At 45.1% G+C, this 24,560-nt stretch overlaps 1 protein-coding gene across 21 annotated transcripts in view; it reads left to right on the top strand.

Annotated features, from left to right (window-relative positions):
* DNM1 (dynamin 1) overlaps positions 1 to 24,560 on the top strand; it is a 68,721-nt gene that overhangs the window by 20,200 nt on the left and 23,961 nt on the right. For 13 of the 21 annotated variants that reach the window (XR_013930316.1, XR_013930317.1, XR_013930318.1 and 10 more), the window contains exons 2-15: positions 4,082 to 4,155; positions 5,330 to 5,479; positions 6,591 to 6,794; positions 7,289 to 7,387; positions 8,114 to 8,274; positions 9,359 to 9,501; positions 9,592 to 9,727; positions 10,903 to 10,970; positions 12,111 to 12,249; positions 20,429 to 20,515; positions 20,721 to 20,791; positions 21,229 to 21,280; positions 22,494 to 22,505; positions 23,738 to 23,851. Coding sequence is in view for 15 of the 21 variants with exons in the window: in XM_080401079.1 (XP_080257205.1) it covers positions 4,082 to 4,155; positions 5,330 to 5,479; positions 6,591 to 6,794; positions 7,289 to 7,387; positions 8,114 to 8,274; positions 9,359 to 9,501; positions 9,592 to 9,727; positions 10,903 to 10,970; positions 12,111 to 12,249; positions 20,429 to 20,515; positions 20,721 to 20,791; positions 21,229 to 21,280; positions 22,494 to 22,505; positions 23,738 to 23,851 (1,510 nt within the window). In the remaining 6 variants the exon portion in view is untranslated. Of the gene's footprint in view, positions 1 to 4,081; positions 4,156 to 5,329; positions 5,480 to 6,590; positions 6,795 to 7,288; positions 7,388 to 8,113; positions 8,275 to 9,358; positions 9,502 to 9,591; positions 9,728 to 10,902; positions 10,971 to 12,110; positions 12,250 to 15,405; positions 15,545 to 20,428; positions 20,516 to 20,720; positions 20,792 to 21,228; positions 21,281 to 22,493; positions 22,506 to 23,737; positions 23,852 to 24,560 lie in introns of all 21 variants that reach the window. The other 8 variants (XM_080401080.1, XM_080401073.1, XM_080401071.1 and 5 more) reach the window with 4 other exon arrangements.

Below are 24,560 nucleotides of genomic sequence, written 5' to 3'. Positions count from 1 at the left end.
GTAGATAGTCTAGGGGGAAAATGTCTTTGGTCCATGTTACCTTTAACTTCTAATCCTCTATACTGGGCAAGTCATTTAATGAACTCTGAAACTTGTTTATAGACCAAACATGCTTTTTCTGTCATTAACAGCGCTTTTTTGTTCTGTAGGATTCCAAGTTACCTAATGTGTGGTGTGTCTGGCTTTAATTTAACGATACTCCTAGGGAAACCCTGAGACCCCAGTGCCCTGACTGTAAATGTATTGCTGCATGACATTGATTGCCTTTAAGTTTCTGACACATTTGGATTTTGTTTGAACGTTGCTCTACAGTAACTGCTAGATTGTTTTCCATCCCTCAAATATATTTTTTTACTATTGCATTGCTAATGCAGCTTTCGGCCCAAATGTGTACTTTAATGCAGCTCTGCATACTAGAACAGAAATAAGACTGGAAGGGATGATGTGATTGGCTTTGCCCTGAGGTAGCTAGTTGCACATATATAAGCACTTCAGAAGTGAGCAATGCGAAATACAACAATACATGACTTTTTTCAGGTCACTTCCCCGCCTGGACTTTTTCAGCCCAAGACCCATCAGTATTTGCATCCTTGTTCTTTTTGTTGTCTCCATTTGGAAGAGGAAATCTATCACCGATCAAGTACTCACTCAGTATCCTCTCTCTAACTGTAGTTAATAAAAGATGAGTATGAAAGATGTTTAAATACATCTATCAATAACTGATGGTTTGGAGAACATAGCTGATCGGAGCCTTGTTCTCGCACCCTGATAAAATGCTTGGAATTGCATTGCTGGAACCGATACCTATACTGATACAATAGCTAAGCGAAAAAGATACAAGCAGGTTAAGTATTTATGTTCCATGAATACAATTTCTCTCTGATTTAGCTGCTAATTTTCTGTGTTTTCTGGATGAAGCCTAGTCTGAAGAAGCAGTAGTGTGGTATTCCTGCTTAAAAGCATAAGAAATGAAATGTTGCCATGCCACTTCTGCACGTTAAAAACAAGGCAACAAAAAAAAAAGTAATCTTCAGTTCTTAGATACAAAGTGAAGGAAGAAAACAGGGGGTTGGTGCCCTCAACCTAATTGAATAACATATTTCAGGCATGAAGTCTTGTATAGCGATGTATGTAATGAGGCTGCTTTTGATGTCATGCTAGAGGCTGCCTGGTCTCACAAGCGGAATCCTGGCTGCCCTTGTTGTTCAGTGCTCGGAGCCTTACGGCGTGTTATCGCTGAAGGCTTAGTCCATCTTTCTAGTTCCTCCCCTAGCCTTGCCACCGTACACCTCCTGTGCTGGAATTGAATAAGCCAGTTTATCTAACCTTTCTACTCTTGTCTGCCCAAGTCACCTGGCAGGTGGTGGTTCTTATCGCATGTATTGTTTCCGTGATTCTGACTTAATTTCATCACTTTGTGCTGCTCTTTCAGGAGCAATAGGTGTGCCTGTAGGTCTTTCTCCTGGCTCCTAAGTCGACTCAAGAACTGTGCTGGGCATGTTGTCCATGTCACACATGCTCAGCTGTGGTTTATTTACATCACTGGTTTGTTAGCTCTCCAGCGAGAGTGCAGGCAAAGACTCCCATACACAGCCTCCTCCTTGGCACCCAGCCAGCTTGCTGCAGAATTCACTAACCTGTACTTTTTGGTGTCTGTGATTTGAAAGGCTTAGCTGGAGCAGGAGGAAGAAGGAGTTTGTCCAAGAGACTGTAAAGAAAGGAAGTGAAGAAGGACAGGGAATACTGTGGATAAAATGAGGTGATACTGCATCGGTTGTGGGTTTTTATAAAGCTTTTTGACTGTAATTCCTGATGAGAGTCAAGTGTAGAGAGAACCTTAGTTGAACTGCATGTACCTCCCAGTAGTTTGTGGATAAGAAAGAACGTCCGTTTATTTTTTGATGTTAGTTATCAGATTCCATGTGAATCATGGTCTCAGAACTAAAGCAGTGCTAAGACTGGTTTAGGTTTGGCTAATGGTTTTGTTGTCTTGTTCTCTATGAGGACTTAGAGGTTTTTAACTTGGAATAGCCCAGGAGCTACTTCAGTTAACACAGTAAACCGGGTCATTTTTTATAATGATGGAACCCAGGTGCCACATAGGTTTTCCATCTACCTTTGTCCTGAGTTTCTGCCTTAGTAGCTGTGACGAGGACAGCATAGAAATCAGGATTTTGGCCAAATCAGAAATCTTCAGGAAAATATGGAGCACAACATGAGCGGAGTCTTAATTTTTAAAGAGCTCATGCTTGTCAACGTAAGTGGTGCTTTTCCAACAGTAAAGCAGGATTTGATACTGCAAATTAGAGATCAATAACTAGAGTATTGTCTCAGTGTGCTAGAAAGGGAATCTATAGTAATAGGATACCTTTTTCTCGGATACAATAAGCTAAAAATAAGTCAGTGCAGCTCAGATGGATTTGTTATGCTAAAAACTGAGGCTAGGGTAGGACTCTGTCACATATTGACCATAGACATCTATAGGAATGGAGCTGAGACAGCAGAAAGCTGCTAGAATGATGCAATGCCTCAAAGATTCCAGGGTTAATCCCACTGGAATTGAAAAACTAGAGCTGTATTATTTGAAAAACAAATGAAAGACAAACCCTGGTTAACTCTTTATATGTCTGAAAAAATGAGAATTAATTACAATCTTATTTTTACTGGTAGAGTTGTACCAGAGGCCCTTTTACTCTAGTAATTTATGGGAGATACTTTTATTTGAGGTGGCTGTAGGATGCCTTCTTACCCTCCCTTCACTTGAAACTACTCTGCAGTTTTTGATGTTACCAAGTTATTCTGACAGCCCCAAAGATGGAGGGTTGCTTTTGTAGCTGAGTCAAGGGAAATACAGAGAAGGAGAAGAACTTGCACAGGATTACATAGGAAAAGAGTGGCCAAACCAGGAGCCGAAACAAGACTGCTCAAGTCCTTGCCTGATGTGTTGAAACAAAAGCTTATTCCTTATCTTAATTTCCTTTGTCAGTGTTAGGCTCATGCAGGACTAAAGCAAGATGCTCAGCATGAAGAGCCCTGGATTTCTCCTTTACCAGAGTAGTTAGTCACTATTGAATTAGCAAAATTATTTGCTGCTACGGCTATCAAGGGAGGGAGGTTTGTGCGCCAGAGTCCCAGCAATGTAGATGGGACTTCTTTTAGCAAAAAGAATTATATTCAGGCTGTAGGAACCATGTTTTGAAGCAATGCTTCTCGCACTAGGCAAGGAAGCAATTGATCATATTGTCAGAACTGCTCAGTGGCTCTTGAAGAGCCGTGTGAACAGCTGAGTACTTGAAAACCAGACCACAGACTAGCAAGGTCATCGGCAGGTGCAGTGAGCATGCCTAGCTTTGCTCAAAGCACTTGGATCTGGAAAAAGAAAAACCAGAGGAGAACTTGTGGGCTGCTAAGTCAGCATTTGGAGAAGGATAATGAAAGGCTTTCTTCCTTTGCAGTGATTCGAAGCAGACAGAAATTGAGGTTTCTTGTGAATATGGAAGGAAACTGCTGCTGCTTTTGCATTGGCAATACTTATGTCTTGAGTAGTTAGCCAGGAGAAACTCTGGGTGGAGGCAAGCCTTTGGCTGCTGTTTATTCTTTCAGATGTATCATATGGTGTTTGCATGCTGGAACAACGTGGTGTCTTCTGAAGCCTGAAAGTGCAGGGTGTGAGTGATTTTTGTTGTAGTTTGGGAAATTGCATTTTGTCAAAGGGAGGCACACTAGTTTTTGGGCTCTGTTTCAACTTCTCTTTTCTTTCTGGTGAAAAAGATTGTTTTTTCCACAGTACAGACAGCTGTATTAAATGGGCTTGTTGGTTTAACTTGGAATTTCGGCTGAAGAGGCTATATAACTGTTACAGACAGGATTAGAAGGTATGTGCTGTGAATATAGGCTTCTTCAGAACAACAAGCTCTTACCCTCCTTGAGGAGGAGTACTTGGTTTTTAGTGCCTTAAACATTTTTGTGTCCATGGCTGAGACTCCCTATTAGAATCCATGCGTACTTATAGAAGCAGAAAAGCCATGAAAAGGGAAGGAAACGATCATTCACTCATCTGAAACTTCCTGTTTAATTTCAGGGACTTTCTGCCACGTGGATCTGGCATTGTAACCAGACGCCCGCTGGTCCTGCAGCTGGTCAACTCCAGCACAGGTATGTGAGCTACCTTCCCTGTGTCTCCAGCTGGATTGCTGTCTTCAGTCAAGAAAGGTCTTACTTGGTCAGTGTGGAAAAAATAAAGAAGAATTTTCCCCAGTAAAAATGACCTGCAGCTGGTTTCCAGTTCTGTCTGTCTAACATCTGATGCATTAAGTGTTCAGAAGCAAAATGCTGCTTAGGTTTTTGTGGTTTAATTCATTAGGCAAGGCTCCATGTGTATACTTCTCACAATTTTCCTTTGCCTATGCGGTTGTGACACTTACGAGTGGGTAAGACCTAAGTCAGATGACCCTGCTGACAAAGCGTGGAAATAAAGGGTTGAGATGACTTAATGTACTAAAACCCCGTGTGAGACCACTGGGATCTGGAGAAGAAGGTCTACAGAGTTCTGTGCCTGGTCTTCTGTGCAGTTCACTGGTGTTGCTATTTACTTGCAGGATATCTTCATTACCGTTCCCCTTAACATAAGTTAAGATCTCATCTATGAGTTGGCAAGTGAATGTTTCAAGGTACTCTTCCTCTTGTCAGGTGAATGTGACCTCTCCACGGCAGTCCTTGTGTACAGCAAGGAGACAATTTGACTTTTACAAGGCTTTCAAAATTGAAAAGAGAGGGTTCTTGGATTGGTTAGCCTAGTCAAGGACTGACACACAAGAACCCCCAGCCACCAGCCAATTCAAAACAATGTCAAGAGAAGGTCTGTGTTTTTTGGTTTTTCTTCAGATTCTCTTGAGTCTGTTCTCATTACATAATGATACTTATTTACCCCCAGCACTTTAATACAGAGCTAGTCCAAGTTCTGAGTACCAAGGTATCTCCCAGTGTAGCTGTAGAAGTCACTGTTGCTGCAGGCAGGTGCATGCTAAGGTGGCTCAGTATCAACAGAGAAGGTCCTGGGTTACTGTTGAAGACAAGTGAGGATGCCTCTGCTGGGGCAAAGGCTGGTTGGTGAAGATACTGGGCTCAACTGAATTCTCTCAGATGTTGACCAGATGATGTGACTGCAGTAACTTCTATGCCACCCTTCCAGGTCATAGTGAGAAAGGCCTTTGCCAGACTTCTTCCCTGGTTTTTGTTTTGTTTTACTTTGAGACATGATGTTTTTGTCACACTAAGCGTTTCTCTGATCTCAGTGACGACTTACGACTCTCTGCTTCTGTTTAAATAGAATATGGTGAGTTCTTACACTGCAAAGGAAAGAAATTCACTGATTTTGAGGAGGTCCGTTTGGAGATCGAGGCTGAAACGGATCGTGTTACTGGCTCCAACAAAGGGATTTCCCCTGTGCCAATCAACCTTCGAGTCTACTCTCCCCATGGTGAGTCCCAACGCAGCATCTGAGTCAGGAGATAGATGAGGCAGGTTGCTGCTTTGTCATGAAGTAAAGACAGAAAGAATGGAGGTGAAATGGTGAGTGTGCTTGGTTTGACTTGAATCTCCATGTGCCTGGGCCATCGAACTGCCAGCCTTAGCATTACTGCTGTAACAGGTTTGTCTGCCAGCCGAGGTATGTGATTGCTTTCAGAACTTCTCTTTGAAACAACTCATGTCTGTGCTGAAACTTGGTCCTGAGGCTGTTCCTTTCCAGCAGTGTGGGCATTATGGTGAAGAGCTGTTGTCTCTCCCTGCTTTCTGATACTGCTTTACTGGGCAAATAAATGGAACAAAGAACAACTGATAGGGAGAGTAGCTTTCTTGAGGAGCACTTGCCTTCATGTTTGCATGTAAAGGTGTACTTTGTATAGTTCTCTCTGAGGCAGTGCCTGCATCATGTGGTACCGATCTCGGTGGAATAATTCTGCTTAAACAAGGGAACAGCATGGTCCCAAGTTGGCCAGCTCTTTAAATGTGAACAGCTGTATGGGCATTTCTTGGAAAGCAGCAGCTCAGTGCTACATAGCAGTTGGTCAGGTAGAACCTGTGCTTGATTTTTAGTTTTTATTTTTTCTATCAGAAAAACAGCTAAACAGTTATAGGGCTGCATGTTGTAGTCCTTCAGGAGAAGGCCCAGCTGACTTTCACAGGAGCCTTCCTTGAATAAGGATGGCAGGACTGAGTTCTTCAATACTGGAGACAACTCTTGAGTGGAACCAACGCTTCTGACTCTCCACTCTTTGTTATGAAGTGAAAAAACCATACTGTCATCCCTTTCCTTTCAGTGTAGCATACGTGGAAGGACTTGAGGGCACAGTTTCCGTGATTATGAGAACAAGTGATTTAAAGGGAAGGGTGATGAGATCACTGACAATCACAACTAGTAACAACTAGCGACTAGTTTTTACTAAGCGGTAATAAAAAGGAACTAGGAAGTTCTGTGTGCTGTTATAGCTATTGTATATTGGAGATGCTAAAGATACAGGTGGTGCTTATAGACCAGAACATTCATACCTCAACACGCCCTTGTGCTGTCTCCTATTTCCTATGTCTAGTCCTGAACCTGACCTTGGTGGATCTACCGGGTATGACAAAAGTCCCAGTGGGAGACCAGCCCCCTGACATAGAGTTTCAGATCAGAGATATGCTCATGCAGTTTGTCACCAAAGAGAATTGCCTCATCCTGGCAGTATCTCCAGCCAACTCCGATTTGGCCAATTCTGACGCCCTGAAGATTGCAAAGGAGGTGGATCCTCAAGGTAAATGCCTCTTAATTTAGCATGACATTGCTAGACAGTGGCCTGATTTTCCTTTTACATTTTGATTGTAATTAGCCCAGTAGCTGTGGGCTCCTCTCTTGTCTTGGGTTGTATCTTCACCAACACACGTTCTTCTGAGAGGTGTTAGTCAGTGTTAACAGTTACTGTAATAGATTTTTTTGTTATTCCTCTTTTCTTTCTTTGTCTGAGCCCCATTTCTGAAGAGGTAAAGGATTTCTTTTCCTTTACTCATCTGCATTCTGCCTGGAGAAAAGTAGGAAAATCTGCACTAAAATCTTCTCTGCTGTGGCATGTTTCAGCAGGATATAGCTCAGAAGAGCTCGATTGCAGTCTGTTTTGTTCTCATGGCCTCTGAGACATGATGGGAACTGTAATGTTTGAGCTCAGGAGCCCCCAAGTAGCCAAGTTGGGCAATCTGAACAAAGGATTACATGAGTAGTTTGCTTGATCAAGTATGTGTGTGTTTTCCATAGGGCAACGCACTATTGGAGTCATCACGAAGCTGGATCTTATGGATGAAGGAACTGATGCAAGAGATGTATTAGAAAATAAATTACTTCCTCTTCGTAGAGGTATGTTTCCTCATGCTTTGTCTATGATCTCCTTCCTATATTTTTCCCTGTGTGAGGTGTCCTGGCCTCATCCCCTTCCTCCAGTGCATCCCTTTCCTGCAACATCTGTTACAGCTTGTGGTTAAGCCATCTCTGTTCCAAGGTGGAACTGAGAAGAGCTGAGGAACAGTAACGCTGTTAATAGGACCTTTTTAGGTAGTTGTACCTTGATATGTAGTCCTAGCAGAAGCATAGCTTTATGTTCTTATCTTTACTGTCTCTTTCCTTACTTCTTTCAATAAGGCAAGCTGCAAAAATGGAACTCCTGTCTAAGAGACTCCCCTTGTCTTTTTAGCTAGATGAGATTGCCATAGTGTATCAGATGAAATAATTTTGGAGTGTCATACATGCTGTGTGTAGCCGTAGCAAAGTACCTATACTGAGGACTTTAACAGAAGAGTCTCAAATGAATGAGACTAGGGTATGCTTTGTGATAGGGGAAACAGTAATAAATATGTTAATTCTCAGTTGCATAGTCATTTTTGTCCTGCATACTGAAATATCGGAACCCGGGCTATTCAGAGGAAATTGTGGTTTTAAACTCTTCCAGTTGGTTCCTAATAATGTGCTGCCACTAGAATTCCCTTTTTGCAGTGCTGCCGGCTGAGTAACTTTATCCTTCTCAATCAGAGTCCTGCTTATGTTCTCATCCTTGCAACCACCTGATCTCTAACCCCACTCTTCTAGGTTACATTGGTGTAGTCAACAGGAGTCAGAAGGACATTGATGGCAAGAAGGACATTCAGGCAGCTCTGGCTGCAGAGAGAAAATTTTTTCTTTCGCACCCAGCCTACAGACACATGGCTGATCGCATGGGAACCCCCTACCTGCAGAAAGTATTAAACCAGGTACTGTCAACAGTTAAGAACTGCTGCCCACTATGTCACAAGAATGATTAGGCAGCCATCAGGGCTCTTCTGAGGTGGAAAAATACAGGAAAAGCTAAAAATCGTGGTCAGCAAATTCATATACTTTAAATTGTTTTGCTGCGGTGAGGCTTGTGAAGATTGGTTAACTCTTCCTCCTCTGCATCGTAAAAGGCGCTTTGATGCCAAGTCCTGCGAAGCATGTCTGACTTGTATAATCCTGATAGTGAAACACATTAAGGCCAGTAATGGAGCTTATATGCCAAAGGCACAGCACTGCTTTATCAGTGACACTGGTGCAAAATCAATAGTTGGTTCATGGCGTTTATGCTATCGGAATGCAAGATCTTTCTGCTTAAGCTAAAAGATAACTTCTAAATTTCTAGTGGTCTCTGTACCTAACAGTAAGCTGCAAAGATTGATTTAAATGGTAGTAACTTTCCCATCTACTAAGGCTGTCTTACCTCCTGTCTCAGACAGTAACAATTTATTGTTGCTTCCCTCTCTGTTCCCTTGAAATACTCCCTTAAGTGAAGAATTACTTTTTTCATTTTTTTCTCTTATTTAAATATTCATCTTCAAACTGGAGTTTTCCACAGCTGAGCTCTGTGGAAACTCTCTTATTAGAGCCTCATCGGTGGCTTTGGCTTCTTCCACCTTGCTTTGTCACACGTAGCATTACAAAGGCTTAACCACCACCTTGGGGTTTCAGTGGTCTGCTAATCTGAAGATAGAATAGCCTTTACCCTGGTGTAAATAGCAAATACTGATACCTGCATGTGAAGCTTATTCTTGGGTTGGAGGCAGCAGCCTTGCATGAATGGGAGTTTTGTAGTGGACTAGAAGGTAAAATGGACGTCAGGAGTAGAGGGATGTAGTAGGTAGGAGCTGGGGAGATGGGATACACCCAGCTGGTATCTGTCCTGGGACAGACTTTTTACTAGGACCACTCAGAAGGATTGAACACAGAAGAGAGGAGCATTGCTCTATTTTGTGGTGCAGAGGTAGCAAACTCGTCCCAGTAACCACCTAGAGGTTTATTATCATCTTCAACCTTCTTGTGCAGCAATTGACCAACCACATCCGTGACACCCTGCCAGGGCTGCGGAACAAGCTCCAAAGCCAGCTTCTCTCCATTGAGAAGGAGGTGGAGGAGTACAAGAACTTTCGCCCTGATGACCCTGCTCGCAAGACCAAAGCTCTACTTCAGTAAGTGGCCTCAGCTGCATGTACCTCCCTCCTTCATGGAGACAACTGCTCAGCCATGACTTCTACTTTATGTTTTTTGCCTTCTTTCAGGATGGTGCAGCAGTTTGCCGTGGACTTTGAGAAACGCATTGAAGGCTCTGGAGACCAAATTGATACCTATGAGCTGTCAGGAGGAGCAAGGATTAACCGCATCTTCCATGAGCGTTTCCCCTTTGAACTGGTGAAGGTACTGCTTCTCGGTGCTGCTGAGATACGCTTTGTCTTCTAGCCTTCTCTCTGTTACCTCTTCTGTCTGTCGTCTTGCTCCTCTTGGTACCTTTCATCATCTGTCTTTCCCTTTTGAGTACTTTGTTTCATGTTTTTTCCTTCCTTTTTTTTTTTTTTTATGTAGTCTCTTATTGGAGCCTTCCCATAGCACTGACCTTTCCCTCGGTCCCTGTCCTTGTTACAGAACTTAAATTTCTCTTGGTTAAATGACAGTATTTCTTTGGCTTAATTCCTAAATGCTAAATTAAATGTGCAAAATAACTTCCTTTAACACAAGCAATAGTAAATCAATGAGCAAATATTCTTGCAGGTATGTTGTGTCAAAACTACTTTGACTGACTTTCACACAGTACGAATGGTGCTGAAACTTGTACTTCCTTGATCCTGAGCACCAGACTAGAGTCAAAGTTGCCCTAATAAATGTGCAAGAAGCTGGAAAGAGGATGTAGATACACCTGGGATTATTTCTGTCTGTGCCCTGTCAATGGTGGGAACAGTGTAGAAACTGTTCTACTGTCGTAACAGTTGAAGGGGATTCTAATTGATGATAGTTTTCTTGGATGGCAAAGTACTGATCAGGATGGCCTGATCGGAAGTGGTATGGAAAAACTTCTTTTAATGCCAGTTGGAACAGACTAGAGTTAAATCACTGCACTCCTGGATTTTCTGCATTTTCCTTCCTTTTTTTGCATTTGAATAAGTTGAAGCTTTTTTAGTGCAATACAAGAGCCTGCCTATATTGGATAATACATATTTGTATGTGAATTGTAAATCTATTTGTGGTGTTCACTGAAAAAACAGATGCCAAGACCTCATGCTAAATCTCGGGAGGCAAAATAGTTTTAGAAAGCAATGTAGCACTTCAGTCTTATTCCTTTATCTCAGGGCAGCTCCCTTGAGAGCTGCTGGGGCTTGGCAGCTGTACACGTAGGCCCTTACTATTCATATTTGTCCAGGATGTCTGCATTGGCAATAGAAGCTTTATGGCTGAGCTCTGTATCCAACCCTTGGGCTAATCTCTCATCTGCCACATGACAGTGCTGGCATGGGACTCTGTAAAGCATGCTGTTGTGTATTCTGGGGTTTAGCAAATAAGTGTCAGACCATTTCTGATAAAATTCTCTCTTGGTGCAGATGGAGTTTGATGAGAAGGAGCTGCGACGGGAGATTAGCTATGCCATCAAGAACATCCATGGTATCAGGCATGTATCACGCACTAGGCAGACCATTGGCTGCATAGCTCTGTAAATACCTCTAGACCTTCCAAATGGAGTTGAAGACTTCAGAGGTACGGTAGGTCAGCCAAAGGGGAGGGATAATATCCTTGGACCACCCTGGTGGCTTGAATCTGGGAGTAGGGACAATCATCCAAGTCAGTTTGCTTTCTCTTCCCATGTGAGAGTTGCAGAAGCCTAAAAGGTAAAAATGCCATGGTAACTAGATGTTTGCTCACTCTTTTCTTGTGTCTTGACGTAAGAAAGGATAGAAAGAGGGATGCAAGCCTGTACTAACTACTTCGTTTAGTTAAAACTAAAGTGTTGGGTTTTACTTTGTGCCTCCATACTAACCACGTACGGTTATTTGAACAGCAAGTACACTGAACAACAAGTTATTTGAACAAAAAGTACAGATATTTGAACAACAGTTAGTTGTTCAAAATGGTTGTTAGTACTGAGCACCTCCTCCCCTAGAGATCTGAGGAGCACTGGGGTGTCCGTCATTAGGATACCAATGGCTCCAGAACATAGTCAGCACACACGCTTGTGTTCCCCTCGGCGGAGGCTAGCTGTCAGCAAGCCCGGAGACCCCGAGCTGTGCTGCTCATGGGATGGTGAGCAGAGCCTGGTGCCTGCCTGAGCCCTTCCTGCATGCTGGGGTGTGAACAAATGCTAACCTAGACATATTTGCATTCCTTTCTTTTGCTCAGTCGCTATCTGAGCTTGATAAAGGGTATCAAACATGTTAGTGTCCTAATAATTAAGAAAATATTTCAGAAAGGGCCTCCCATGTGCTGCACAACTCTGAGGTCAAGTGTGCTGTGGAGGGGTCAGCCTTGGCTGCTCTTAAGTCTGGTGGCTGAGGGAAGTGGTGGCCTGGCCATGGCTGTCCAGCTGCGATCTGGTTTGCCCTCAGCACCTCCTTCCTGGGAGGTGCCAACTGTCCCCCCCACTTTCCATGGACTCTAGTCAGGGCTTGTCTGGGGGATGTGACATTCCCCAGCTCCACGTGCCGGGTTTCAGTGGTGGCAATGCCTGCTCCAAGATGTGTGTGTAACGCTGTGACATTCTCCTTGCCCCTTCTTCCCCTCTTGCCTTGTCTTGTCCCCCACCCTGGGTATTTAGAACCGGTCTCTTCACACCCGACATGGCCTTTGAGACCATTGTGAAAAAGCAGGTGAAGAAGATTAAAGAACCTTGCCTGAAATGCGTGGACATGGTCATTTCGGAGTTAATCAATACTGTTAGACAGTGCACCAAGAAGGTAACCAGAGGCAGCATGGAGTTGGCACCTTCCACCCGCTCGCTGGCTGTGGCGCAGCATTGTGACCTGGACAGGGACTTGCCTGCAGCCACACTCAGTGTTTCTAACCACCTCCTCAGCATGACGAGACCTGAGCGGTACCAGCCTGGGGCGATCCAGCCAACAAGCCAAACAGGAAGGGAAGTGCTGTGGGACATGACCGTGGCCGTTCTCCCTGAGTCTTTTAGAGCCGAGGGGGGCTGGAGATGTCCCTGCCACCCCTCTGTAGCATGACTCCTGATCCCTTCTAAAACCGAGGGTATTTCTCTTATGTGGCTCCATTTGACTTTACATTTAGTATCTGGGTTTATTCTCCAAGCCAGAAACTGGAATTTAAATTGTCCCCTCTGTTCCTGTAGAAATGAGTGTTAATCTCAAACCAGCCTTTGGGTGCTGCTGGGGCGGTGTATGGGGCTGAACTTCAGCGGCTGTAGGAGTTACAGCTGTGAGCTGTGTAACAGGGAAACGTTCCTGTGGTGTTTGGCTTGGTTTCTGGTTGGCTTCGTCCATCTTCTGTTCTGGAAGAGCAGCAGCACATGGCTGAGAAGAAGCAAGTTAGAAGTGTCCATCAACCTCTGGGGTCCTCCCGCTCTCTCTGATGGAGAGAGAGGGCTTTGGGTTTTGCCCTTTGGGATCCATGCTGGTATTAGGGCTGAGGGAGGGAACTTGCCTTGATTCTGCCCTTTGTATATGGCAGCTTTTGTGGTCTGAGGTTGGGGTTGAAAGGCAGCAAGACAGATGATTTGTTCCATTCCTCTCAGCCATGGCTTGCTGCTTCAGGCAGGGCTAGGTGCTGGTGAGAAGGCACCTCAGTTAGGATGGTGGTATGGGCACTGGAGACTGGAATCGCCACTGGCTGTTCAGGTGCAGGTAAATGGGTGTTGCAGGAGGTATCTGGAGAGTCTGACACCCTGTATCTGCAGGGATGGGGAAAGGTGCCCAAGTGCTGGTACTCGCCAACCCTTGCAGAAATGCCCAGCCCTTAGGGCTGAGAGCCTCCGCAGAAGGGCTCAGGCACGCGCTTTGCCCCCCTGGACAGACTGGGAAAGCGAAGTGGGTACAGTGAGAGATTGCTCAGGTTTCTAGAGTGCTGGAGGAGCTTCCTTTCTCTGTCCTGCTGTCCTCTCTTGGGGTGTGTGGCTGTGGGGAGCACCCAGAAAATTGCCATTAGAGCCTGGCGGCAGGTAAGCACAGGCCCTTGGGCTGCCAAGTATCCAGAGTTGCCTGCTAACTGGATCAGAAGGGCCCTCTTTCACGCCCTCTGAAGCTTCTCTTGATTTGTTCTCCGTCCATCAGTTGCCATTCAGAGATCTCCCATTAATTCTTTCTCTTTGCATCTTTCCCTTCATTTCCTGTTTTCTTCATTGTTTCTTTTTGTTTTCTCTTTTATTGACAACTTCAGAATAGACTATCTGTTCTGACAGTGGCAGGTTTCTCAAGTGATCAGGTGGTGGGTGCAGCAGAGTGGGAAATAAGGGAGAAGAGGCCATAGGGACTAGGGGGAAATGTCACACATTCAGGATTAAAGCATTCAATTTTAGTTCAAATTCTGCTGCTAAGAATTTGATGGTTGACTTCAGTACTCTAGTAGCCATGGTTACAATTTTGTATCTGAAGAAACAAAATACCATCATTCAGGTGATACTCGGGTACTAGAAGGGAGTGATTTTGTTGTTGTAGTTGTGCAGGGACCCCCAGGTCTGGGGGTGACTGTATGCTGAGCTTAGCAGGGCAACTGGATTATGAGGAAATGGCTGGTGAGCCAGGGGATGTGAACTTAACTCTGAAAATGCCCTTCCTTTGCTCAAAGGGGGCATTGCTGGCACCTGGAGAGAGACCCTTGGGTGAAGCTGAATCCTGTAACATTCCAGCTCTTTGCTGCCTGAAACACAGACTAGTTGTAGGTCCTATAGTATGCGTTGAAGCATGTTTTGGTACTGGTGTAACTTGGGGTCTTGCAGGTGTTATCCACAGAGATGTGAAGGGGGGAACGCCAGATTTAAATGAGGTGGTGGCTATTTATAGCTAGCTCTGGATTGCTTGCTAGCTGTCAGCAGCACAGATTTGGCTGTTTACTGTACCTTTAGAAAGGCAGTATGCCCTTCTTGTGTCAAGTGGACACTGCCCCTTAAAAGCCCTTGCAAAGCAGTGATGCCCTGTGCTAAAACTAGTAACTTGGACTGTGTAACAAAGAGCATCCTGGTAGAAGCTCTAAAGCGTTGAAGATGTGCTGAAAACTTTGAGTGTGGTAGGCTTGAATTGGATTAATCTTGGCCATGTTTTAGTAACTCCAGTTTCTGTGGACTTTCTGTTCTTTCGTAGTAGAGCCGCTGAGAATACACTTAAGCCAGCACAGATAGTATCAGTGGAAATTAATACTTCCTTGTAAACCTCAGCAGGCCTGTATTGGGTCTGATGCTACAGGTTAGCTGGGGCAGACCTAAATACTGGGTACATCTGCTCACACCGAGGAAGTTAATGTTGTAGGGAAGGTGAGCGAGTTGAACTAGTCTAAGTGGAACAGTCTGTCTGAGTCCCTGAAACTAAGAGACATCAGTTCTGCCAAAGCAAGATGCAAGTGACAGACCTTTGGAAGTCTTAGCTTGGCTCCTGCTCTGGTTTCCTGCAGCTGGAATAAGGAAAGCATGAAGGGGGAGGGAACCATGGTGGGTAGGGGAATGCCTGAGACAAAGGGAAATGGGGCACAGTGAGCCTGTGGGAAGAGAGGCAGTGGCTCACTGTGGCAAGCAGCTTTGTCTTAAAATTCAAAGAAGCTTTCCTTTAAGGAAGAGATCACTTGATCCCTGGGGAGTTCCATCCATTCATCTTGCTCTTAACAGCTCACCGTTTCACTAGCCCAGCTGCTTCTACCTCATTCCCCTTGGCCACTTCCATTTGCCTGGAGACTCTCCTGATACTTGGCAGTGCACAGGCCCCATAGCAATGCTCACCTGGTTCAATAAACTAATGCAATGAACCAAAATCTCACTTCTCATTTTGCCTTGTGTTTTCTCTCTTTTTCCCTTTTCCTTCCTTCTTTCTTCCTCCTTCCTGCTCTTTCTCTGCTTTGCTTTCTTCTTCCTCGTTGCTTCCTCCCACCCTGCCCCTGCCATGCAGAACGGGTCTCTTCACGCCTGACCTCGCTTTTGAAGCCATAGTGAAAAAGCAGGTGCAGAAGTTGAAGGAGCCGAGTCTGAAGTGTGTGGATATGGTAGTGAGTGAGCTCACATCCACCATCAGAAAGTGTAGCGAAAAGGTAAAGAAACAAAAAATGCAAAGAAAGGTCAATGCCCACCCCCTTCCCACACACTTCCACGCTGTTCCTCCACACATGCCCCAGGAACTCCAGCAAACCTAGCGAAAGAAAACTGATATAAAAACGCATCTAAAGGAGAGCAGCAACCTGCAGGTATAAGAGCCTTTTAAAAGTAAATCAAGAGCAGCGGGCATTAGCTGTTGGGCTTTTTACCTGAAAGGCAGCTGGGATCCAGTGGATTACTCCAGCATACCCTTCTCCTCTCTCTGGCTCAGTGGCATCAAACCCTTTGCAGGCCCCGTTTTGCTGTGCCACTGCCTGCGCATTGTGAACTTTGATTTTCTTATATTTTTTTTAATGCGACCCCCCCTTAAAAAAATCCAGTTACCCTAGAAAAAGATAAAAAGACCTCATATGCCCCCACAGCATGAGTAGTCAGCAGGTTTCATCTTGTCTGCAGAGCTATGTTGAGCAGTAGCATATACAAAACAACAGTTGATTTAAAAGTTTTGAGGTGCAGGATGTTCTGCAAGAGATACTCTGAGCCAACAGAAGATTACTGTCCCAAAAGACTTGGGGAAAAGCTTTTCCAAGCATTACACCCTCTGCATCATTCTCCTGCTGATCTCTTGCTCCATGGACTGCGCTCAGTGGGAGGTAGCGTGGATACTTGCATGCTGTGAACCGCAGGAGCTGAAGCCTTAGGCTAGCAGAGGGCAGCAGCAGCGGGAGAGGGAAGCTGCCCCCAGTGATGTGGAGGGTGTCAAGTACCGCCCAGAGGCTGGGGCAGGAGTGAGTTTGTTTCCCGGGATGGTTTTCTCCAGGAGGGGGCACCCCATGCCTCCTTAAAAAAAAAACAAACCCAAAACAAAACCCAACAACAAAACCAAAACAAACAAACAAAAAAAACCCCAAACCAAAAAAAGGCAGATGTGGCAATTAGTGTTAAACTTACCAGTGAGGGGCCAGGCATATGTCTGTGACACAACAGAAGTATGTTCTGGAAACTGAGTTGGAAAAGGCTGTTTCATGGGTTATTTTAGGACTTGAAAATGACGATTCCCTTCTTCCAGAGTTGCAGCCAGACTCATCAATGTATACCCGTAAATTGAGAGGGAAGAAAGATAGGAACTGATGTGAGTTCAGAGCGAAGGCAGGAGCTGAGCTCGTAGGGTCTGGTTGTACTTAGGCACACAGAGCTCACTGCCACCTCTGTTAAGGAGACATCCTTGACATGCCCCAAGCTCTGCCTGGTCTATTTCTTGCAGAGTTCTGCTGTTGCCAAATTGTGGAGGCAGAGTAACTCCTTTCCAGCCTGCTTCTCTTGTGGGTTTTTCATTCTGATGGTTTTGACTGCTTACCCTGTCTTCTGTATCTAGGCAGAGATGTCTGCTCTGGGTTGGGAGGGAGAAGGATTATGAAAACTCAAAGGGTGTGGAATTCCAGTTTCCCTATTGGACCATGTCATTAGAGTGGCTGGATACCCACTTGCTTTGCAGATTTTGATCTGTGATATGGTGGAGGACCCTGTGGGGTGGTTCCACGATGATGCAACCAAGATAGGTCTGTAGGGAAGGTGATAGTAGCAGTGACATTATAGGAGACCAATGGCTGTGATAAAAGCTGGAGAGGCCAGGGAGAGAGATGTTAGGAGATGCAAAATAGCTGCCTGAATGAAAATATAATACTAATAGTAGTAGTACTGGAAAATAAAAGGAAGGCTTTAGTAATATTTAAAGTCCAAAGTCCATGCAGTAAGAAGGTTAATCTTGCCTGTATCTCCCTCTGAAAGAGTAGAAGGTAACTGCCATAGATATCCAATTTTAGGATAGCAGCCAGCCTGAGGTGGGTTTTGATGGTATAAGGTAGTAACTTATACAGAGAGGCATAAGTTAACTTACAATATTTATCTTGCATGTTATAGCCCTTAAACTGCTTGATGTGGACCAAGAGCATGTGCTATTAGGGGAGGCATTTGGGAAAGGCTGCTTCAGGACTGATGCTAATTGTAAGGTCATACCAAGCTTGCTGTGTTGTGAATTGATGCTGTCTTTCAGAAGACAAAAACCCAAGCTTTTAAACTTACCAGAAGTCTGCAAGGCTTCTTGAAAGGAACAGTGCTTGGGCTAACACCTCTTGAATTAGCTTAACAGTCCTGTAGCCTTGGTTTGTTGCTGTCCTGAACTATTGTGTGTTATTGTTTGTGTGCTGTCACAATTATTTCATTTCACCACAAATGGTGAAGAAATCTTTGTATGTGCAGTTGCTAAAGCTGGATAGATGGAATAATATGAGACTGTCAATAAAGAACATAGAAGGTGGCAAACCCATCTGTTGTCTGCAGAAGTACAGCTTTCCTGTACAAAAAGATTTGCAGTTGATTATTTCTTGACAATTAGACAAAGCTGAGGGCTGAAGAAAAGTTAGCTGCTGTTCTCTGACTGGCCTGATCCTGACCTCCTTCCTGTTGGTTAGATGGAGAGCAGCTCCAAAATCAACAGGAAGCTGGTGAAAGTGTATAAGCCCTTTTTACATTTAAGAGGGTAACGTTCTAGTTAATGTTTTCACAAAAGCAGGAACCTTCTGTGCCAGTCTGCATTGCAGCATCTCACAAGTGCAGGAAGGGCTTGCAAGTCAGCAACCCTTCAGCTAAAGGTTGATCTTTGTGCTGGCAAGGACTCCTGGAATCTGCAGTGGGGAACTATGGAGTGTTGGGGCAAATTGGCTTTCAAAGAGGGCTGTAAACTTGTATTTTGATTAAACAGGTAAATGCAGCTAAAACAGGATTGAAAAACCCCTTGAGCTGGGATGTGATCACAGACTGACAGACTTAACCCCTCAAAGGGTCGCCTGCTCTCCTGTCTTTCAGAGTCATGGCATTTCTGGGTGCTGTTTGTACTGCTGGGGATAACTCCTTGCCCCTCTATGCCCTATTGCATGTTCCCTGGTGGTATGACATCCTGTGGCTTGTCTGTGTCCTCTTTCCTTGGCTACCCTCGCTTCTCCTGTGCATGCTTGGGATTGGAAGCTTCCGCATGGGGACTGATGCTGTCAATTTATTTTTGCACATGAACATTGCTGGATGACCTGGGTTCTGAATAAACCACAACTTGTTTTACACTTTGTATGCATTTGTACTGATGGATATGGTGGAGGGTGGCAGGGGTGGGGGGTTTGGTGTGGGGGTTTTTGTTTGACTGTTGTTGGGTTCTTTTGTCGTGGTTTTTTTGGTTGTTTTTTTTTTTTATTATTATTTGAAGCAAAGAAGCTGAGGCTTGCTTAGAGGTTTTCCAACTTTCTGGTTTTGTTTGACATAACTTGCCCATCAATCCTCTGCCAACCCCCCAAAGGAAATGGGGAGCTTTGCCTGTGTGTCTCTGAAGCAACCAGCTGTCTGAACCATAAAGATCATGGAGAATACCCAGTTTGTGCATTCAAGACAAGATGGTGGTGGGGAACACTGGTTTCACTTGCTTTTTCCTGCCTTTGTAGGGTCATTGGTGTTCAAAACAAACCACATGTGAAAACAGGCAGTGCCAAAACTAACCCTCAATTCCAGTTCCAGGTGATTGCAACTTGCTTGACTGCAAGCGTGCTGAAAGATTTGAGACTATTTGTAGTGAGAAGTTAAATATTGTTGCTGATTAGCATGGAATCTAATGGAGGCTTCCAGTAGTGATGCTGCACGCTTTGAGACAGTTCCTTCTAGCATGTTATAATTGCTTATGTATACAGAACAAAAGGCCAAACCAGTTTAAGAAGCTTTTGTAAACTGGAGGAACAAAACAAACGCAGTACAGATCATAGGCAAATGAGATTTATATCCCCTCAAGAGCATGTGTAAAAACATATAAAAGATTGATATCAGGAAATGCTGTTTGATATTATAGTCAAATTGGAGGTAATATTAAAAAAAAAAAGGGGGGGGGGAATGGGAATTGTTTCACAGAGTATAGGTGAAGTGGGGAAGAGAGAGCTAGATCCTGGGTCTGTGGGGTTAATTTCATTTGACTGTGCTGGGCCTGATCTGAGGAGCACACGGTTACTAGAGACTTACGAATCCTGGCAAGTACATAGGTGCTGTGTGAAACTGCAGCTTTAATGGTGCTGATTTTGGAAGTGTTTCTCATGTATGATTTCTGTAGATATTCTTCTTTTGAACCACAGCTAGTAAAGGCCTTCTGCTTTTCTGGGCAGGAAAGATTCCCTCAGTAATGTGGCAAAAAGTGTGGTGTAGGTGTGATGTGAGTATAGACCTGGGCTATGTAATCCTGCCCCGGCGCAGAGCGGGTAGAAGCAGCTGGATGCCCAGAGCACAGTGTTTCTTGAAGACACGTACCCTTGAGTTGGTCACATCCTCTGTCTCTGCCTGCAGATGTTGATGGAGACGACCAGATGTTTCCACTTAGTGCCTCAACAAATGGGGATTGAAATCCACTTCCCAGGGAGACTTCCCATAGGATTTAGCTGGTTGTAGCAACAGGCCATTCACCTACTTAGCCTACTAGAATGAGATGCTGAACGTCTAGAGAAATTTTTCACAAAGAAAAACTCCCAACAAGCAACATGTTTACATCTGGGGTTTGTCAAGAGCCTCATTCCAGGAAGAATGAGGTAGGTTTGGAGCAGGTCTCTGGTGAGGCAGAAAGGTTGCTGCAAGAGTGAAAAAGGCTTTTCTCTGAAGCCCAAGGCAAGAGGGAATAAACTTTGCCCCCAGCAGACCTCCAGGAACTTGGAAAAATCTGTCTGCAAGTCCAGCTTTCTAGAACTTCCCTTGAAAATACCTTGATTGCAGGGTGTATATATGCATGCATGCGTGTGGGGGGCTGCTCCCCCCCTTTATACCTCCTTTTCCCATGTGCACGTGTTTTCTCTGTCCTGCAGCTCAGCCAGTACCCTCATCTGCGTGAGGAGATGGAGAGGATTGTTACTACTCACATCCGTGAGAGAGAAGGCAGGACCAAAGATCAGGTAGGGGTCAGGAGCGTGTGTAAGAGGGGAGACTGGGTGGGATGGGGGACACCTTTGGAGGGACAGCCTAAGCTAGAGGGGCCAAGGGGTGTCTGGCTGCAGAGGACTGATCAGATGAACAACGTGCAGGGCTCTGTCTGCCCCTGGCCACTAGCAGTGTCAATTACTAACATCTGTCTTGCTCTGTCTGTGCCTCTGTTGGCAGGTCATGCTTCTAATAGACATCGAGCTGGCTTACATGAACACAAACCATGAGGATTTCATTGGCTTTGCCAAGTAAGCACCCACGTCCTGTCTGCATGTGTTCTCCTGTGGCTCTGTCCTATAGCTGCTCCAGTAGATGGGTTGCAAAGGCCCTGGTGCAAATGCTGTCTTCTCAAAGGATGGTTCAGCTCTGTGTTGCTTTTCAGTGGCTCTGTATTGCGAGGCGGGGGAGGAAGGGTGTGTAGAAGGGGGAGTTAGAGTATTAGGGTTGTGTTGGGGGATGGAAAAAGCAGAAACTGTGGAACGTTAGTGACCTATGTGTGGTTCAGGTGGGAGTGAGAAGATGAGTTGACCAGGCTGAAAGAGCAGATGGAAACGGGTTGGGTTATCCAGACTTGGAAGGCAGCAGTGAGGGGCATGAGCTCTCTGTAGCAGCATCTGATGGGAGCAGGATTCAGGTGATCGAGAAAAGCCTGAGGCCTTTTGAATGTCTCTGCTGTTGTTTGCAGTGCTCAGCAGAGGAGCAGCCAGATGAGCAAGAAGAAGGCAGCTGGCAACCAGGTAGGCCGAGTTCCATCTCCTTCACTGCTGCAAGAAGGATGTTTGCTACCTGGATGCTACCAGGTGGACAAGTGCTGGTCTAGATGCAGCAGTGCTCCAAGTTTGGTGTTGGTTTTTTTTTTGTTTACTCCTCAAACTCTGTTTATACTTGGAGGATAGTGTTTTAGGCTTGCTGCAGTCAGGAAGAACTGAGCATGTAGCAGCAATGGAGGGAAAGTGTTGGAGAGGGAAACAGGTGCTTGAAAATCAAGATCTGGTCTTGTTTTTCCTGGTAGAAACCTCTGCTGATGTTGTATAAATCCCTGTTTGTTCAGCCCCTTAGCTAGCTGTGCTCACTCTTCTGCTGAGGTGAAGGGTGCAGAACACTGGGTCTGAACTGTTACAGTAGGGAATTGCCTTTTCTAGTTATCTTTCCCATCAGTGGTATCTACTTTCTGGAAAGGGATTTCAAGAGAGTTTATGGACTCTCTTCTTGAAGACTTCACTGGGAATACTTAAACCTCTGTACAGGGTGACAAAGGGTGATTATAGCTGTGGTTGCGCTGGGTATGTATGAATGCACCCATGGGAGAAGGCAGCGGTGGAGGGGAGGAGTTCCCTTGTTCCTTCAGGAACTGTAAGGAACGTACATACAATGAAAAAAGGATCTAATGACATACCCAGACTTGCTGGGGATGTGACAAGGCTGTCTAGGCTAGAAGATCTTGTAGAAACAAAGCCTTACAAGCAGCTTCACAGAGAATGGAAGCAAAGGCTTTTGCTTAGTCTGTTTAAAGACATTCACTCCTGCCCTTCCTCTTTGTAACGTGTTTGACTGCCTTTCCCTGCACGCAGACATGCAGACTGTTCCAGTACTGATGGCAGGCAGGTAGGTCAGCAAGTTGGGCTGGCCATCCATCCATTTCATGGGATATTGGAGCAGCTGTAGGGAACCCCATCCTCTGAAGGATACCTTACAGAAGTCCTGAGCATAAAAGAGTGCAAAGGGCAAACTCTGGATCTACCTGTAAAGCGCTTTGGCTTTCCCATTAGCAGACTTTGTTTCGGGATGGGGGTTGCTTTTGTTAACACCTGGGGTAAAAGATTTGGTACCAGCTTCCAATTTCTTCTATTTTTGAGCCTCTCTTCTCCTGCTCCAGCTTTCCTAGTAACAATCTCTCCTCTCTTTGCTCCTCTCCTGCTCTGCTGCTGTTGCTATGGTTCCCCTTTGCAGGATGAGATCCTGGTGAGTAGAAGGCCACTCAGCAGGGTGTGCTAATGAACATTAATGTTGCATCTGGGAAGGCAAGGACAGTGCATAAACAAATTATTCCCTCTGCTGCTGAATGGGGAGAGGAGGGCAGCTGGCACTAGACACAGGTGAAGCAGAAGTTAGGTGAAAAGGTGGTGTGTTGAGGAAAAATTCAGAAATGCTGGTACATCTTGTGGGTGGGTGGAGATAAAAAGCAGTGATCCAAGGATGTGTGGCTCTGTTTCGCTGCCCCCTCCTGCCCACGGAGAGAACAGGGCTATCTTCAGCTTAACAGTAGGTACGAGGTGAAGATCCAGCGCTCCTACATTTACCTTTATAGGGTAAACTGCCAATTAAAATGATTGTGTACCTCTGTGGTAGGCTGCTCACACAGTACAACTTGCTAATATGCAGTGCAGTCGCATGGTTTTTCAATGCCAGGTCGTTTTCAGCAAGCATATCCGTACAAGCTACACACACGTGCATGCAGATGTTTTTGGGTGTTAACAGTGCAGTAATACCTAAAAAAGCTAATGCATTTAGGATGACGCATACTTACATTGGATTACTGCATGTGTGAGGCTCTAAACCAGCACTTGGTGAATTGGAGTTCCCTCGAGAGTAACAACCTGGCTTCTTTACAGACTGGTAACATGGTTTGCCCTAAATTAATATGTCTACTCAAATACCTGGGTGTGCTGAAGTCCAGATGCACCATTTTGTTCTGTTATACTTAGTGTCTCCTTTCACTAAACACAGTTCTTCCTGGGTTGCTTGCCAGTCTTCTCTTGAACTGGTTCCCCCCATCCCTAAGCTTAGTGAAGCACTCCACGTGTGTGGTGTGCTGAAAGGTGTGCTGTTGTCCTGGTTTACTCTAGGCATGGCCTTTTCTGGGTGTGTTGCTGTGATCTGGTGCTTGTAGGTTGTGCCAGTGTCTGAGCCACTCTCGATGCAGTCCTGTATCTCTTTCCTCTTGGCAGAGGGTATAATGCACAGCACTGCCAGGTTTCTTCCTGCGCCCTTTTTATACTATTCCTGGCCCTTTTGAGGCAAAGACCTTCACTGGCCAGTTGAGTGGGGGGCTCTTCTGGCAGCAGCAGAGAGCATGGTGTTCCTTGTCTTTCCATACTACTCTGTGTGTAGGGAATACCCTCTGATCTTTCCTCTGTCGCCTAAGGCCAGGTTTTTAGGGCCCTTGTTAATGCACGCTGCTTCCACCCCCTTAGGTCATCCGAAAGGGCTGGCTCACCATCAACAACATTGGGATTATGAAGGGTGGCTCCAAGGAGTATTGGTTTGTCCTGACAGCAGAGAACCTCTCCTGGTACAAGGACGACGAGGTGAGTAGCTCAGCTCTGTGACTAGAGTCTTGGGCATCTGATGATATAAGGCCTTCAGTTCACCGGGTGTTACAGATGAACCTTCTGAGCGCTGTCTGCAGCTGGTGACACAAGCTGAAACTACCCTTGATCTGGGCTTCCTGTGGCATCAGCACTGCTGAGCATTTATGAATTGATGTGAACGTGGCTTTCCTGATGTACAAGGAGTAACGTCTATGCTTGAAGCCCTGGCTCAGCAGAAGTTCGACAAACACTTGAATGAATTTGACCTTTATTTGTCTTGCTGTGGCGGTTGCAATCAAGGGTGTGATGGGTTAGTTCCAAGATTTGGACTTTTGGATGTTTGTGGGGGGGCCACGATCAGTTTCCTTAAGGAGTGTGGCAGAGGTTTTCGTGCATCTCTCCTGGTTGCAAGAAAAAAAGCAATTTCCTTTCTGAGCATAGCAACAGGAGCTGTGGACCTGAAGCTGCAGCTCAGGTGCTGGTTCCTTCTAACTTCGAGTAAACTTCTCCAGGATTCAGTTATTAAGCCTGCAAAGCAGGAATGTATTTTGGTTTGCCTTTTTTTAGATGTTTTTACATTGAATATGCCAGTTACCGTATTATTTGTAAAATTGTTTGACTTGTGAATGGCTAGAGTACTCCTGGTCAAAAGTATAGTGGTGTGTGGAGCATCACTGATAGGAGCATGGACTTACTCTGTAGAGTT

This window comes from Falco punctatus, assembly GCF_963210335.1.
Source record: "Falco punctatus genome assembly, chromosome: 9".
NCBI lineage: Eukaryota > Metazoa > Chordata > Aves > Falconiformes > Falconidae > Falco > Falco punctatus.
The sequence above is the reverse complement of the archived record's forward strand: the minus strand, read 5'-3'. Positions and strand labels throughout refer to the sequence as shown.